General features: G+C 38.5%; 1 protein-coding gene across 1 annotated transcript in view; it reads left to right on the plus strand.

The window, feature by feature from the left end:
• Positions 1-417: 417 nt before the first annotated feature.
• The window catches only part of LOC122796038 (homeobox protein not2-like), a 94,945-nt gene continuing 78,131 nt past the window's right edge, over positions 418-17,231 (plus strand). Inside the window, exons 1-2 of the mRNA XM_044064508.1 lie at positions 418-940; positions 11,541-11,731. Of these exons, the coding sequence (XP_043920443.1) occupies positions 427-940; positions 11,541-11,731 (705 nt within the window). The 5' untranslated portion in view covers positions 418-426. The remainder of the gene's footprint in view (positions 941-11,540; positions 11,732-17,231) is intronic.

Genomic DNA, 17,231 nt, shown 5'->3' on the forward strand with positions numbered 1-17,231 from the left:
GTTGCAAACAAAAATATAAGTGCAACTGTCTTTATATTTACAATACTGACTACTGAAAACAAATCTACTGGTATGCCATGTGCATGTAAGGTCATTAGCAGATATTGAATGGCAGAATTCATCAATAATCTTAGTTAAAATTACATATAAGATCATCTCTGTTTGCTGTTGTGGGTTGCTTTTAAATTTTGTAACCCCCCCCCATCCCTTCCAACAAGAGCAAGTCAATATGATTCACACATTCAGACAGAATCACAAGTTTAAACTAAGCAAAGACCTGCAAGCTGACTTCCCCTTCCCCTCCCATCTCCTGCTGCTTAGCATGTAAATATCTGATTTACACTTCACAGTACAAATGTCATATAAAACCTTCTTGTTTCTTTACTTTTCAGCCCACTGCTTAATGGGGTGGAGACATTCTCCTCAATGTTTGATGAAGAACCTACAGCTGTGGAAAAGATGGGACCCCAGCCCCATCTTCTGACATTCTTGGAAGGATTTATTCCTACTAAGACTAATAGCTTGGTTATATGCACTCGCATTCTTCAGAGAAAGAATACTGCAGCTCCCACCTGGCACAGTGCTGTAGAGCAAGTGAAAATGATTCAGAACATGGTTTTCCCAAATGAAGTTTCAAGATCTTTGATGCTCGACCATCTATTGGCGGATTCATCACACCTACACGCACCTCAAGAACTCAACCAGACGCACAGGGTATCCTTTACTATAGACTCCCTGCTATCCAAAACAGACTCCAAGAAGACACCAACTACCTTCTCTTCAAAATGGCATAAATCTTGCCCACCTACATCTCCTGTGACATATAGTTATTCACTTCACTTTGTACCCTACCCAGCAATGTACTTCTACAAGTCCGACTTAGCAGCCATGGTGCAGCAGAGACAGTGTAGCTGTTCTGATCCTTGCTGCAAACAGAAAGGTAGGAGGGCATGTTAAAATTCTTAACATAACACTGAATTATGCCAGCATAGGTTTCTGTGCAACCAAGTATTGGAAAATGCAATCTTAAGTCTTGAAATAATGATAACAGGAAAAATGTAATATTACTTTGCATGGCCTACAGAATTTGTATCCAGTCTGCTGAACTTTCTCAATTAATGCATATTGATGCTAAACATAGCCAGCGTCGTATCCCTTGTGTGTACAGTGATCTGGTAATGTTTTGTGACTAATATAGGCTATTACAATGAGATCTCTAACTGTTCAGCCTAACTGTTGTATGGGGGAGGGCCTTGAAATGTGCAGTATCAGCTCACTAATAGGAACATGGAATTTTTAGAATATTTAGATGATTATGAAATTATTTAAGACATAGCTGAATCTGTGGATAGTTTATTTCACCTGTGTTTTTCTTTCATGTTTGAATTTCATCTTATGGTATTTCTGTTTCCATAATTCACCAGATGCTGCCTCTTTGATAGCAATCACCTGTAGTGACACACACACACACACACACACACACACACACACACACACACACACACACACACACACACACACACACACACACACATTTCTACCTTGACTGCACTGAAACATTTCATAAGTTTTATAAGATGGCCCTGGAATTTTTTTTTATTTACTCTTTAGTTTGTTGGCTATGACAGAGAGTAAGCTGTGGGCTCTAGCTGAAGATTTGCAACTAAGTGGATTAGTTCAAGGGATTCTTTTCAGAATCAGCTTATTCTATGAAAGGTGTCAAACTGAGACATAAAACTAAAAATACTTTCTTATCAATAAGAAGGTACTTTCTTAAAAGAAGGGTTAGTACAGAAGCATTACATGAATTACCTTAAATTATACAATAAACCACAATTACTATTCAAAAACCTGCATGTTAATTGAATGACCCAATCAGCATGCCCATTGAAATCCAGTCTATACTAATAGAAAGAAGTCTGGTTGCTCTATTAAGAGTGGCTAGGTGGATCATGCGCACCTCTACAGATGTTTGTAGCCAATCCCTCTGTCCAGCAACAGCTTCTTATTTTGTGGTAAACCTGTAATGCCACAAATTTCATACCTCCTACTTTTCATAACATAAACAAGTCTCTTTGCATCTTGCTCTCTCTCTCTCTCTCAATCCAAACGTCTTTTACAATAATTTACAATTCAAAAATGTGCATGGCATGCTGATTGGTTTGCCCATTCAGTGTGTTCACTGTAAAGACAGCATTCAATACTTTTCTTTCAATGAGCACAGTTTAAATGTACCATTAAGCAAAGAACTGAAACTCTTTAAATTAAAAAAGTCTCAATGGTATATCAGTTTATTTATTTATTTATTTAACATTTGTTTACCGGGACAGTCCGATTGGACCAGAGCTCATTTTCAGCAGAGGCCTGCGGAGAAACAATTCAAACATTTAACATTACTTGGAGACTTCAGCCTCAATGATTTGCCAAAGGAAAAAAAAAATAAAAGTAATACTAATAACAGAGCAGCTGAGAGAGAATTTGCTGCAAACACAGAGCATGTCTAGTACCCATCCTGGAGGTTTCAAACTACCAGTAGCTGGCAGAAGAGCACTAAATTAATTTTAAATAATGACATTATTTAGAAAAGGTAAGATTTTTTTCTTAAGTAATGCCATTGTATAATAGCAATAATCCACTCCTGAGTGTGAGTAATGCAGGAGTTTCCCATAGTTGGCTTTCTTTAATTACTAGGGCTTCGCCCTCATGATCAAACCATGTCAACCGTGAGTAAATCCTGCAGTACCCACACCCAGTCATGGATTATTGCTAAATAATACAAGTGTGTGTGTGTGTGTGTGTGTGTGTGTGTGTGTGTGTGTGTGTGTGTGTGTGTGTGTGTGTGTGTGTGTGTGTGTGTGTGTGTGTGCGTAAAATCCAACAAAAATGTCACAGGATATCTTCTCCTTGAAAAGAACCAGACACAGTAGGATTATAAGCGCTTTCGTTCCCTTTATTCACACTCAATACAAACAGAACTTCATCAGATACAAAACCTTACACACTTCCCCCCTTTTTTATATACAAGTCAATTGATTAATCACAATCAATTAACTTAAATTAATTAATTAGTTAAGTGTGCTCTCAAGTTAAAAACACATTAATATGTTCTTTAAAAATATATAGCTGTGTATAATACATGAATAATTCTCCTATAAAAACACATATATAATAAACATTTCATCTGTTATGAAAATATATTTATAAATAACAATACATATATTAGATACTAACTTAATTGCTTCTATGTTCAACCACTTAAACCATTATTTAATCTCATCTGCCTTTAAATGAAGCAAGCTCCTTAGAGAAATCCTGTCATTGATACCAGGAAAAACTGTGGCATTCAACAAAACCTGTCAGTGTGTTTCCCTGTATTCTAAAAAACAGGACCAATTACCCCCCCCCCCCTCCTGTCTACCTACATTTTCCAGTACACAGAAGAGGAATTTTCTAAAATCCTTACAGTTTATGCTGTGTCTAAATAAGGCATTTGTTTTGTCTTGTCTCTTAATTGCATAAATGTGTTGGTAAATTTGCTTTTTTAACTTGTTTTCCATTTTTCCTATATAATATGCACAACATGACTGGCACAAGGCCACGTAAACAACTCCTTTTGTATTACAGTTATAATTCCCTGTCACTGGAATTATACTATTGTGACCCTCTATCACTATATTCCTGCATTCATAGATGTACCTACATTCCCTGCAGCCATTGCGTTTCCTCATATTACCTAATGGAATCCTATCTTTGTCTTTCTTCCTTTCAAATAAGTTCTTAATATTGGGTCCTCTTCTGAAAACTATTTTTGGTTTATTACCCAGTTTTTCAGTTAATCCATATGCCCCGAAAACACAATTCCAGTTCTTTTCCACCCTTTTGCGGACCTCTATACTATCCTCATTATATGTTAGCAAACAGCAAGTAGTTGCCTCTTCTGTCTTCTTAACATTCAACAAACTCTCAGGTTTTTTCAATAATGGGGATAAAAATCTTCTCTCCTGCTTGTTACATAACTCTCCTGTCCCTTTAGGACACTAGTTGGGTAACCCCTTATTCCCAGCATAGTCTTTAACTCTACCATTTGTTCTTTAAACCTATTGTCATCTGTTGTTAATCTTGATATTCTAATCATTTGACCCTTTACCAAATTTATTTTTTGCCAAAAGGGGTGGTCACTCTCAAAGTGCAGATAACTATTCGAGTGGGTGGGCTTCCTATATATACATGATTCATAACATCAATCCCTTCTATTTTTGTATAGGTGGATGTCCAGATAATTAACTGCTTATTTTTCACTTTTACTGGCAAAGCTCAACAAATCAGTAGTGGCATTGATATAGTTCAAAAAATCATCTGCCTCATCAAGCCCCCCTTCCCATAATATTAGAATATCATCCAAAAATCTATAATATCTAAAGATATTTTTCCTAAACATTGAATTTAGCACAAATTTGGTTTCCGAATACCAAAGAACGATATTAGCAAATATTGGGGCTACTGCTGCATCCATTGCTACACCTCGGGTTTGCTTGAAATGTTCCCCCTGAAACCACACAAAATTATTTTTCAGAACCAATTCCATGAGGGTAGCTAAGACATACACCGCGTCCCTTGAAAATCTAGTTCCTTCCCTTAGTGCTTCCTGGAAATATTCCATTCCTTCTTCATGTGGGATACAAAGAAAAAAGTCCTTAATATCAATAATCAAGAAAATAGCTTCTTCCTCGAACTCATTCTTTGCCATGCACTGTAATAAATGCCAAGAGTCCTTCAAGACATGTTTTTTACAAAGGGAACGAAAGCGCTTATAACCTTACCCTGCCTCCTGCCTGGTGTCTGGTTCTTTTCAAGGAGAAGGTATCCTGTGACATTTTTGTTGGATTATTTGCTTTTATGTATTTTACTATTTTGTGTGTGTGTGTGTGTGTGTGTGTGTGTGTGTGTGCACATGCCTCTGCTTTTGGCTCTTATAACAGACACTTTGTTAGCAATCACAGTGTGTTATATAGTAGTAAGCTGCCAAGCTCATAGGTACTACCATGTTTTCTGGTAAAACTTCAGGTATAGATAAAATGGCTAAGTTCTGAAGTGTTGTTCCTCTCATTGGTTCGGGACATTAACAGAGTCATAAGTCATGAGTCACAGTAACGTATGACGTTAAAACATGCCTTGTATGTTTCTTCTGAGTGGTTGTCCTGCCAGTGTCTCAGGAGTAGTACCTGTAACCCAGTACAAAATGCATGTCTCTCTCTGTTATACTGTCAGCAGCAAAGTAATAAATATCATGCTTGAATGGCCTTCAAAAAGCAGAAGATCAGAAAGAGCAGGCTTTAAACTTTGTTGTATTTCAGAATAAAAGAACTTCAGATACTAGTCCCTACAGCAAGTGATAAGAAATGTTTGTTTAGACTTAGATCAGCTGTTTACAATGTATGTGTGTGTGTATATATATATATATATATATATATATATATATATATATATATATATATATATATATATATTTACTAATGTACCATAGTATCAGTAATGTATGCTTAACATAGTCAAATTTTACAAAGAAAACTAGGCGACCTCACCCAAATTTAAGTATGCCTTGAAAGACTATGGTATCACTCATGGCTTTTTCCAAAATAGACATGCTTCAGTCAGAGAAATTCTACCAAACTGTTTCAGATCTGATAAAGAAATGTGAAAGGTAAAGCTTGTTTTGTTTGTGAAATATCAAATATTATTCTTTTCTCTGAGTAACAGCAAGACTGCTGAACATCAAATATGTACAGGGTTGGATTCCTTCCACCTCCACGTGCCTATTGTGTGACTCTGGGCAAGACATTTAATCAGATAGTGCTCCTGGGCTGCCCCTGAAAAGTGGTATGTGTGTCCAGGGGGTTTACCTGCTTAGCAATTGTGTAAAGAAAAAAAAAGCAAAGGAGGATGAGTCCAGTCTGACTCACTTGAACACTAGCTGGTTCTGGTCCAATAATTCATGTATTTGGGACCTAGCTACATACAGCTGTTGTACTGTTTCTGAACTCTGGATGATCATCTGGCTTCATTTGCATATGTGCTCCATGCATATGCACAATGTGGGGTATACAATGGGGTAAGACCATGTACATGGACTTAACCCACTATATACCAGTGGTTATGAATTGCAAAAGGCCTTTGGATGCATTTCTAATGTCTGCCAGTCCTGGTCATAGGATACAGTGTTTATGAATTTCACTCATTGATTCTGAGAACAGATGGAGATTCAATGCCCACTTAGTTTGTTCATTAGTAGCAAACTTCACGACACCCATGCTGATGGACAATAGAGGTATGACTGCTGAATCCTACACAAATGCACTTTATAAGCACTTACAAGAGTGCATGGATCGTGCAATCCCTAACAGAACCAAGATGCTATCCCCCCAAAAAAGGAAGCCAATCTGGTGGTCCCCTGCCATAAACAAACTCTACAACAGAAGAAAGAAACTGTTGCAAAAAAGAGTAAAATCCCATGATTGGAGAAACTCCCTGGTCAGCTTCAGTAAGAAGCTGAGATCCCTCATAAAATCCTCCAAAGCTAGTTATGAAAACAAAATTGCCACTGACTATAAAGACAACCACAAAGCATTCTATAGCTATGTCAAGAGTCTCAATGGCAACACTCAGATCTGCTCTGAGTTACAGCACAATGGCACTAAACATACAGAACCAACGGATATTGCCAACATCCTGGCAGATAGGTTCAGTGCTAACTTTACCCCTCTGTCATCCGCTAAAGGACCCATCGCTATACCAGAAGAATGCAAAGTTCCTGTAATCACGGCTGCACAGGTAAAAAACGCACTATCCAAAGCCAAGAACACAGCATCCATGGGACCTGATGACATCCTAGGCTGTGTTCTACATGAACTACAGAACGAACTGGCACCCCACCTAAGTACCATGTTCAATCATAGCCTCACCTCAGGCTATGTGCCCACTGAATGGTGCACAGCGACAGTTATCCCACTCCACAAAGGGGGAGCCACCACAGACCCCAGAAACTACCGCCCAATTAGCCTAATGAGCCTGGTCTGCAAGGCTATGGAGCGTATCACCATGGAACTTATAAACAATGACATTGGTAATCTCCAAACTTAGGACCCCACCCAGTTCGGGTTTGTAAAAGGCAGATCATGTCTCCTAAACCTGATAGACTTCTTTGAAGCAGTAACCAAAGCCGTAGATGAGGGTAAGGTGGTTCACACAGCCTATCTAGATCTCGCCAAGGCTTTTGACACCATCCCCCACTCTGGAATTATAGATAAACTCACTAAACTAGGTATAAATCCCTATGTCACAAGATGGGTTGCCAACTGGCTCACTGACAGAACCCACACTGTGAAAGTAGCAGACTCCAAATCCAGCTTCAGACCAGTGACAAGTGGAGCACCACAGGGTTCAGTCCTGGGTCCTCTCCTGTTTGGTATCTACTTCTCTAAAGTACAGGCCAACACAGAAGGTCTTTGGCTAACAAAGTTTGCAGATTACTGCAAACTAGGAGCCATAATCAAAACTCCAAAAGATGTGGACATCCTACAAAAGGGCCTTGCTGAGACAGATGCCTGGTGTCAAAGCCATGGCCTCAAGCTCAATGCCAAAAATTGCATTGTCATTCCTTTTGGTAAAAACTCAGTACCCATGAACTACCACATAGGTGGTAGTCTACTTAACACCGAAAGTGTGATAAGAGACCTTGGAACACAGGTGGACAGTAGTCTCTCCTTTGATAATCACATCGCCACAGTAGTCAGGAAATCCTTCTATGTAGCACACCTCATCACAAAAGGTTTCTCATCCAGGAAAAAAGAGGTCATTGTTCCCCTCTACTCGTCACTCATTAGACCCATTATAAAGTACAATGCCCCTTTTGGTATGTACCTCACAAGACATCTACAACAACTGGAAAGGCCTCAGAAATACCTCACAAAGAGGATTACTGGCCACAAAGAGATGCCCTATGCAGACCATCTCAAAAAACTGCAGCTTTACTAAGTTGCATATCGCCTACTCAGAGGCGATCTCTGCCTAACACACAAAGCTATGTCAAACCCAGTGCTTTTAGACATGCTCCACTTTAAGAAATCCCAATCCCTACAAGCTACACGCTCTAGGGTCCTAAACCTCATCACCACAATAAACAGAACATGCTGGAGGGATAGATTCCTGTCCCAGAGACTTCTCATACTCTGGAACAAACTACCTATCTATATCAAACAAAGCTCCTCATTAGCACTGTTCAAGAAAAATCTTGATGATTGGATGGGAGATAGGAAATTCACCCCGGGGATCACTTCTGTGGCTCTGCTCGACAGTGGCACAGGAAAATAATTTTCTTGGGTGGCGAAAGCCAGGGTACCTTTGGCTAGGCTTATATAGGCCCTAGGGCCAATAGCCTAGTACCTACCTATGAACCTATAAATATGCCATAGGTATTACTTTTCTAAAAGCTTACCCCACCCCAGTAAAGGTCTTGCATGTCCAGTGTTACACTTGTTCAAGTTTTGAATTAATTTTCTTTTTTTTGACCCTCATCATAATCAGCAGCAGCAGCAACAACCCCCCCCTTTCCTATTTTTCTACATGGGGTCAGAGTGTCAAATTAACTTTCGCTATCTCTATCAATTCAGTGCCACATTCCTGCCTTCTTCAGCACTCATGACTGACTGTTGTCGCTAACACAATCCATCCACCTCTCTGCTAGATGCCCTTGTTTCTTCTTACATTTTTCCTATCTGTACAAAATCTTCTTCACCAGATTGTCTTGTACTTTTGTGCACATGTGCATGAACCTCTGTAATCTGTTCTCTTTGATCTTTTCTGCAATTGGAGCTACTTTGGCTTCTGTTGTTATGTCCTCATTTCTTCGTCTGTCCTACAGAGTGCATCCTACTACCCTTCTCAAGCACTTCATTTCCATCTACCCTACCTTCCTCATCTGCTATGCTTTTATTGCCCAGGCTTCTGTACTATACAATAGTACTGCTCATACCATTGTTTTGTATACCTTACTTTTCAGCTTCTTTTGCATTCTTCTGTTATACACCTGACACTCTACACCAGTTGGCTGTATCCCCTCTGATTCTAGCTTTGACCTCTTCATTCAGACTTCCCTCCTCCTCAACCACCTTTGCCAGATACATGAAGCTATTAACTTGTTCCACTATTTTCCCTTCTATCTCATTTCTTAGCTTCTTCTAATTCCCCTATTTGCTGCCATTACCACTGTCTTATCTGTACTTAGTTTCATCCCATGTGCCTTCAGTTTTGCATTCCATTCCCCTTTCCTTTACTGAAGTTCTTGCTCAGACTCTGCCTGTAATGCCACATCATCTGCATACAGCAGCTTTGTTGATCCGTAGCCTCCGACTTGTTTGCTAATGTAGTCCATAACCAGCATGAACAGAATTGGCCTAGAGCTGAACCCTGGTGTACACCTACTCCCACTGGGAACTCCTCTGTGAGACTGAACACTGTTTGTACTTAAGTCATTGGGTCCTTGTACATAGCCTGCACTAATTCTACCAATTTTTCTGTGACTTTGAACCACAGCAGTACTGCCCAAAACTGCTTTCTTGGGACTTTGTCATACCTTGTCATATGCTTTCTCCAAGTCTAGGAATGCCCAGTTGGACTATTTCCTCAAGTCTAGCTTCTTCTCAACTATCTGCCTCATTGCAAACATCAGGTCAGTTATGCTACATCCTGATCTGAATACCAACTGCTCATCTCCCATCTTACTTTCTACTACTCTGCATATCCATCTGTCAGTCACCCTTTCCAGAACTTTCATGCAATGTGACAAAAGTTTGATACCTCTGTATTGCCAACAGTTGTGGATGCCCCCTTGGCTCTTGTAAACTGGGGTAAGTATGCTTATTCTCCAGTCATCTGGGGTGTGCCTTACTCTCCCCACTGCTATGAGTACCCTCAAAAGCAATTTCTCCCATATCTCACCCAGTATCTTTATGATATGTAATACTATTCTGAAGTGAAAGACTGCTGATTATTTAACCCCTTAAACAGAAGAACAAAGATTCAATGAAAAAGGAAAATTCCATATTAACTAGTTCACAAAAGAAACAACAAAACTAGAGTTCAAATTTAATTGTTCTTTCTAGATAGTACTATACAGCACCACACATGCTGCAGTTTATGATAATAGCACATACCTCCCAACTGTACAGATTTTCACAGAATGTCCAGATTTTTGCCTAATATTTTTGGTCCATTTTTCATAAAATTGTAGCTTTCTGGCAAATTAGTGGCAAATCATTAAAGACTGAATTTAGAAAATAATGACAGAAATTTGTTTCAGACTTTATTATCCTTCACAAAATTCATGCTAATGCAAAATCTGTTATTCTATCAACTTTCTAAGCTTGTAAGAGCAATATTTAAAACCTGTTTAAAAACTGTGCCTATTTTTGGGCCTTTGGCCCACTTTTATACATGGCTTTTTCCAGATTTCTTGCTCTAAGAGGTTGAGAGGTATGGTTGGCATGCACCTAGGCTGTGAAGCTCACCAGTCACGGACAGGAGTACAACTCTAATATTCACCAAGACCTGGTACTTTGACGTACTGGTGTCTGCTTATTATCATGCCTGTTGTCAGGACTGGCCTTTGGTCAAATGGTGCCCTAGGCAAAAGGGCTCCACAGCACCCCCTCACGCGACTTGGTGCCCCCATCCTAGTCTGCCTACACCATCCAGATTACTGGAAAAGCGTCCCTGCTAGAACGGCACCCTAGGCAGTGCCCTAGTTTGCCTATGCCTGTTGTTCTGCTGACATTTGGGTGGTTAAACAAAAGATATGTGCAATGCAGCTGCCCAATGAGATTTATAGCACAGTGCAGAACAAGAAACTGTTTATAAAAGAGAGAAATTCTTATTAAATTTAGAATTGCTAAGAAGTTTGGCAGTGGCTAATGCAAACTATGCATGGTCGAGAAGCTGGTACTGTATTTTGAAGTGGTAATTATATGCAGTGGCTAGTGGAAGGGATTTCCATACAGTGTGACTAAACTTTTGATAGTACTCTGCACTATCTGTGTTTTTGATATTATGAATAACTACAAGATAATATGTGCAGAAAAGAATGCAAATTGTCTCTTGATTTCTACTGTGGAGTGTAAAATGACAGTCTCTAAATGCCAAATGTACCTATGCCAGATACCAACAAATTATAGATTTGCAAGGTTTGAGCTGAGAAGTTGTATTTTGGTGCATAAAGTTCTAAAACGTTATGGCCTAGAGACCAAAAGCAAGCAATGAAAGAGAAGATTATCTGATGATTGCAACACTTAAATTAATATTCCTAAAAGGTTAAATAAATAGCACTGTGTCACTTATTTCTACAGATTCAAAAATATTGTTTATTTTCTTTGGTCATGCTTGGTCTCTCACACACACACACACACACACACACACACACACACACACACACACACACACACACACACAGTGAAAAGACAAAAATGCTATGAACTGTTCTATTTTTGCAGGAGTTCACTGCAAGATTACTGCCCTCAGCCCATTACACTGGAAAACGGCCTCTTGCAAAATAAAACGAGTGAGGACAGTATTCACTGCTGAGCAGCTGGACAGGTTGGAGAGAGAGTTCCTCAAGCAGCAATATATGGTGGGCACAGAAAGGGTGGACCTAGCTACAACACTAAACCTCACAGAGACCCAGGTAATATATTTATTTCCCTTTCACCTACTCTTGAAGTTGCTAAGCTTCCCACAATGGACTCTGAATAAAAATTAAAACAATGTTATAAATGGTCTGTTTGTATAGATTAAGACTTCTAGAATGGTTTGGATTTTGTGCTATCACTGAGCTTGTTACAGAATCATTTTTATAATTAAATTTTATAGATGGGTCAAGATAATGAGCATTTCAACAGATGTCAGTTATTGGCAATGTCATACATCTGAACCTCTTAGAGTAAGAAATCTGGACAATTCTAAAATAATGGGGGGACAAAGGCTCAAAAATAGGGACACATTTTAAATATTTCTCTTATAAACTTTAACAATTGCTAGAGTAACAGGATCTGTGTTAACGTGCATTTTTCTGAAGGATATGAAGTCAGAAACTCAAATGTGTGCAATTATGTAGTGACTTCAATCCTCGATATTTTGCCAGAAAACCACAATTTTATGAGGAACAGTCAAAAAATACAATGCAAAAAAAATCTGGACATTCTGCAAAAATCCGGACAATTGGGAGGTATGCTACAAATGCATCGCAACAGCATTCATTTTGTCATTATTCTGTGTAAAAACAGGAGGCATTTCAAGACAACCCCCCCCCCCCATCTGCTGTTGTTTTCCTACAGTGCTCAAATTTTGTGTATAAATCATGAGGCAGTGAGTTGTGATTATATGTGCGTAGTTGAGATGGATAACATCTAGTCACTGTATTCATGCGCAAGCAACCCATTTTTTGGTGATTTGTACAATACTGCTCCCTAGTGATGAAGTAGAGCATTACCTAGCAGTAAATTTGAATTTACAGCAGCTATTCGTGTGTACCTTCCCTCAGCTCCACAGTACACACAAGCTACACAGCATGAATGCCCACAGATTTAAGTAATGCATGCATGCCATGGATTACCAGGCCACTTACTGAGCAAGGCTGCAGGATGTCTCATACTAACAATCCTACAACTTGAGGTTCAAAGCAGTCCTAAGTCATTTAAATACCAGCCAAGGAAGGAGGACTATTCTCCAATGTGAAATTACCTCAGCGAAGAACTCTTCTGTAGCAGAACCTACAGGCACTGAGCACTGTCTATAATTCCTCAAATTCAGTAGAACACAAATTATCATGCAGGAATGCTGGGTATGTAATACATCCTGTACACAAGCTGTCAGTGTCAATGTGGAAGGACAGCTTGCATGTATGCATGTATGCCTCCCACACACACCTTCTGACAGGTCACATTTTAAATGGCTCTGTATCACCTTAGGCCCTTAACAATGGTTTACTTTCATGAATTTGTATCAACAGTGTGACCTGTGTTTATAAATAAAGTACATTTCCTAATGAAAACTAATTCAGTTATCATTTTTTGTTTGAAAACAGAAAAAATAGTGCTGGATCTCTTCAGAAAAGGACATTGTAAAACTGTAGCATTACACATAGCAATAATATATGGATAGGGTGTTAGGTAATGCTGTTTTACTCGTGATTGCTGGGTTCTGGTCATAAAAGTAAAGGCCCAAGTGACCAAATGCAATTAAAAGTGTTACTAAGTGCTCCAATTGGTAGTATATGATAGATAATGTGCTTTGAGATTTTATTTTATTTTTATATTATTTATTTTATAGCTATGGTCAAGAGTTTTTAGGGCAAATGTGAAATTTTTTTCCACACACACACACACACACACACACACACACACACACACACACACACACACACACACACACACACACACACACACACACACACACACACACACACACACACACACACACACACACACCCCAGTCTTTGCAGTGTTTGTTTGAGATTAGCTGGGTTAAACTGCCTACAAATTTTGGGCCAGGAATAGACTGGCACTCAAGGTGTTTAACCACATTTTATCACATCATCTGTTTTAATAAAATCAGTGATTAATAAATGTACTAGAGATGCAAAATAAATTAATACTGGGAGGAAGCATTAAATCTGCCATTCACAGGAGCACTTAGTAAAACTTTTTAATTACAGAACTTATAAAGTTAATAGAAGATCATTGGATTGGGGAATCTTTTGTTCATGCAGCACATCTGCAAACTGGTTTTAAGCATCTGTCTTCATGATTCTGTCTAGGGATAGCAATTTTAAAACAGTTTTTGTTTGTTAATGTTATTGGCTATAGACCACATTACTCTAAAGATACATTAATGACCAGAAGTGAGGAGTAGAAACTAGGAATGAAGGGAATCAGATTTCTGTCTGTAGTGGGATGTGTAACATAATTGATGTCCTATAGAGCAGCATCCCTTTTCTGCAGCATTATGTGGCATTACAGAACCTCATACTACAATGGTGGGAAATTTATGGCACTACTAAATCAGTAAAATCATTAACGTAAGAAATAAACTGCCTCTTCTCTGACTGGTCAGATGTGCCCTGATGAACAGAAGTATTACTTATTTCACAGAAAAGTGGTTTAGTGATCAGAACATGGCTGAAGTCTGTTTTCTCACTAAGCAGATTGTGTTTGTACAGCACATTTTTTAATACTGGGTGAGCCATAGGTTATGTATTAATATTCTCATGGTTATTTCTTTCTTTTAGAGTGTGACTGGTTAATTTCCTTCATATAACTCACCTCATATCATATAATAGACTATAATAAATACCATCTCCTTGATTTGTGGAAAAAACATTAATAAAAACAGCAAGAAACAGTAATTAAAAGTAAGCATCTAATGATAACCAAGATGAAAATCGCCAAGCATCCGCTGATTGGAGCATGACCGAAGAACACAGCACTGGCTTCTGTCTTCCATGGTGGAATCGCTGCTGGTGCAATTCTTAAGTGAGCACCAGCATTGAGTCTTTTATTTTGGAAGACTTCTCCCTTCTTCAAGTTGGTGCAACCATCAAGTTCGCTATAGATGTTTTGGGGTTGTGGAGGGCTTTCCACCCTGCAAAAACAACTGCAGATCAATTTTATAACCTTGTGTGTTTTGGGCATTAATCTATTTTGTTTTGTTTTCTAGACATTCTGACATTCATGGCTCCATAGCAGAACCAAAGCAAACTAATCCAGCACTGTGGAAGTCATGTGTATAGATTGTCTGCAGTATACCACCTAGATAAATTGTAAGTTACTACTAATCATGACCACAAAACATAGCCAATATAGTAGCAGCAATGCATAGCCAACATAGTAGCAGCAAATGCAAATATGCTGCATTTCATGGGTAATGAAGGCATTTCAGTCAAAAGAATTGTTGCAAATGATGAAGTGTTCCATAATATGACCATATTCTATACAACCAAGCACACTCTTTGATGACTATTTTATAGCATTTGGAAGCATGTCTTACATGGTATCTGCTAAGCTGATTATTAGGGATTTATCTATCTACATAAAGTAAGGCTGTGGTAGGCTGCAAGAATGTCAACAGCATAACTTACAGGTAGAAATATGGGCTGACACAGAAATATCACCCACACAAAAAGTGATAAAATATGTAAGCTCCCAATATTACTTTTTTTCATTCTGCCGTTCCGATGACTAAAAATATAGAATGGAATCAGGGTACTTCAGGAAGGCAAGAAATGTTCATTCATTCTCTGATTACCCACTTTATTTGGTTCAGTTGTCACAGGAGAACTGGAGCTAATCCTGGCACTCACTTAACGCAAAGCAGAGGACCTGTTCCTGAACAGACTGCCAACTACTACAGGCAAGAAGTATTATCATACCTTCCTGACTTTGGCTCAGAATTTTACTTGCCCTCCTAATCCCTTCTAAACAAACCAGAGACTTGGGCTTCTCTTTCTTCAGAAAGTGCATGTTAATTCACATTCTCTTATTCTGTCATCTTCTCAGGTTAATATATTTTAAAAGGTGTCCCTGATTGTCCCTGATTATTTCTGGATTTGTTCTGGAGGCAAGAGGCTGACGGCAATTAGTATAATGTCTAACAGAAAGTAATGCAGTACAGCATAACATGTTATAACAGTATTTACCATGTTACTGAAGTGATTTCACCTCGGAGCTTAAACTGAGGACTGTGTGTGTGTGTGGGGGGGTTCTTTATTCAGATGGTATCTCTATTAAGGAGTGTGTTTGAGACTTCTTTTGCTAGACAGATAATATGTGGGAGGTCCTCTTTAACCATCAGGATCATGGAAGAAGAAGTAACCCTCATGGTGGTGGTTATTTAAAATGGATTATTCTCATGTTGCACCACCATTAGGGCAGCAGTTTCCACTGTTTTACTGCTTCAAAGATATCATGTGGGAGGGTTCCTTTTCAAGTTTAAGCTACAGCCAAAGGTCAAGCTTTCCATATGCTACTAGTTTATACATGCTGCATGGGAAGACTCATTATTTCAAAAGGCTGACCATCCTGGTAGGGAATGTACCATAATCCACTGACATGACAGTAAATGCTTGCATTCTGGGTGCCAAAGTGTATTAAGTGGCATGCTAGAGGGCTCTTAACTCTCTATTTTGAGTCATTGGCAAAGAGGAGATTTTGCTGTGATTAAAGTCTCCAGGTATTATATGAGAAGACTACTAGTTGTAAGTGTGAAGCTGGCTAAAATATAAGATATGGATTAACTACTTCTGTTAAAGTATAGTGTGTGAGATAACTAATTCTACTAAAATATAGTGTGTGGCTTAACTAATTCTGCTAAAATATAAGAGTGGGTGATAACTAATTATGCTAAAAATTAGTGTGGAATAATTCATTCTGCAAAAAAGAAGAGTGTGGGATAACCAATTCTGCTAAAATGTAGTGCATAGGATAATGGTGAAATATAGTGTGTGGAATAACTAATTCTGCCAAAAGACAGAATGTGGGTTAATTGATTCTGATGTACTACTGCAAATATATGTGCCACATGTTTGTCTAACCCACTAGTTGTCTAAGAAGAAACAATATTATTTGTTTGTCTAGCCCACTAGTCCTACCAGAGGAAACAATATTATTTCTTAATGTTGCTGTCTAACATGCTTTGTGTGGAAAAGGTTCTTATTTCATTAAAGTTGCCATCAGAGGGGTGGGATGGTTGGCAGGCAATACATTGGACAGCTTTGGACAGATTTCTGTATAAAGAGCTACTGTCAGGGAAGATATTTTTATTTTGCAGTCATGTAGTATGTGGGAAGCATCTTTAATTTAGGACTGTGAATGAGGAATCACTTTTTTAGTATAACAGAGGAGGGCTCTGACATTATTCCATTAGGAATACCACTGAATATTGTTTCTGAGGATCCAATTATTGAATTTGAAGAAGAGAAGGAGTAAAACAGGGGTTCTGAAAACATGTAAAAAGTAGGAAAGAGTTTATATTTGTCAAATGTAATAAAATTATTTGATGAAATCGTAGCTTGTTTTGAAAAGTGATTTATAAACACAGTACTATATTTACAACATATAGGTCACTGCTTAAGTTATATAAACATGCAAATATCTAAAACATGCTAATACAAATAGACAACAGGTCTCTTA

The sequence above is a fragment of the Protopterus annectens genome, chromosome 2.part2 (genome assembly GCF_019279795.1).
Source record: "Protopterus annectens isolate FY-2018-M chromosome 2.part2, PAN1.0, whole genome shotgun sequence".
NCBI lineage: Eukaryota > Metazoa > Chordata > Ceratodontiformes > Protopteridae > Protopterus > Protopterus annectens.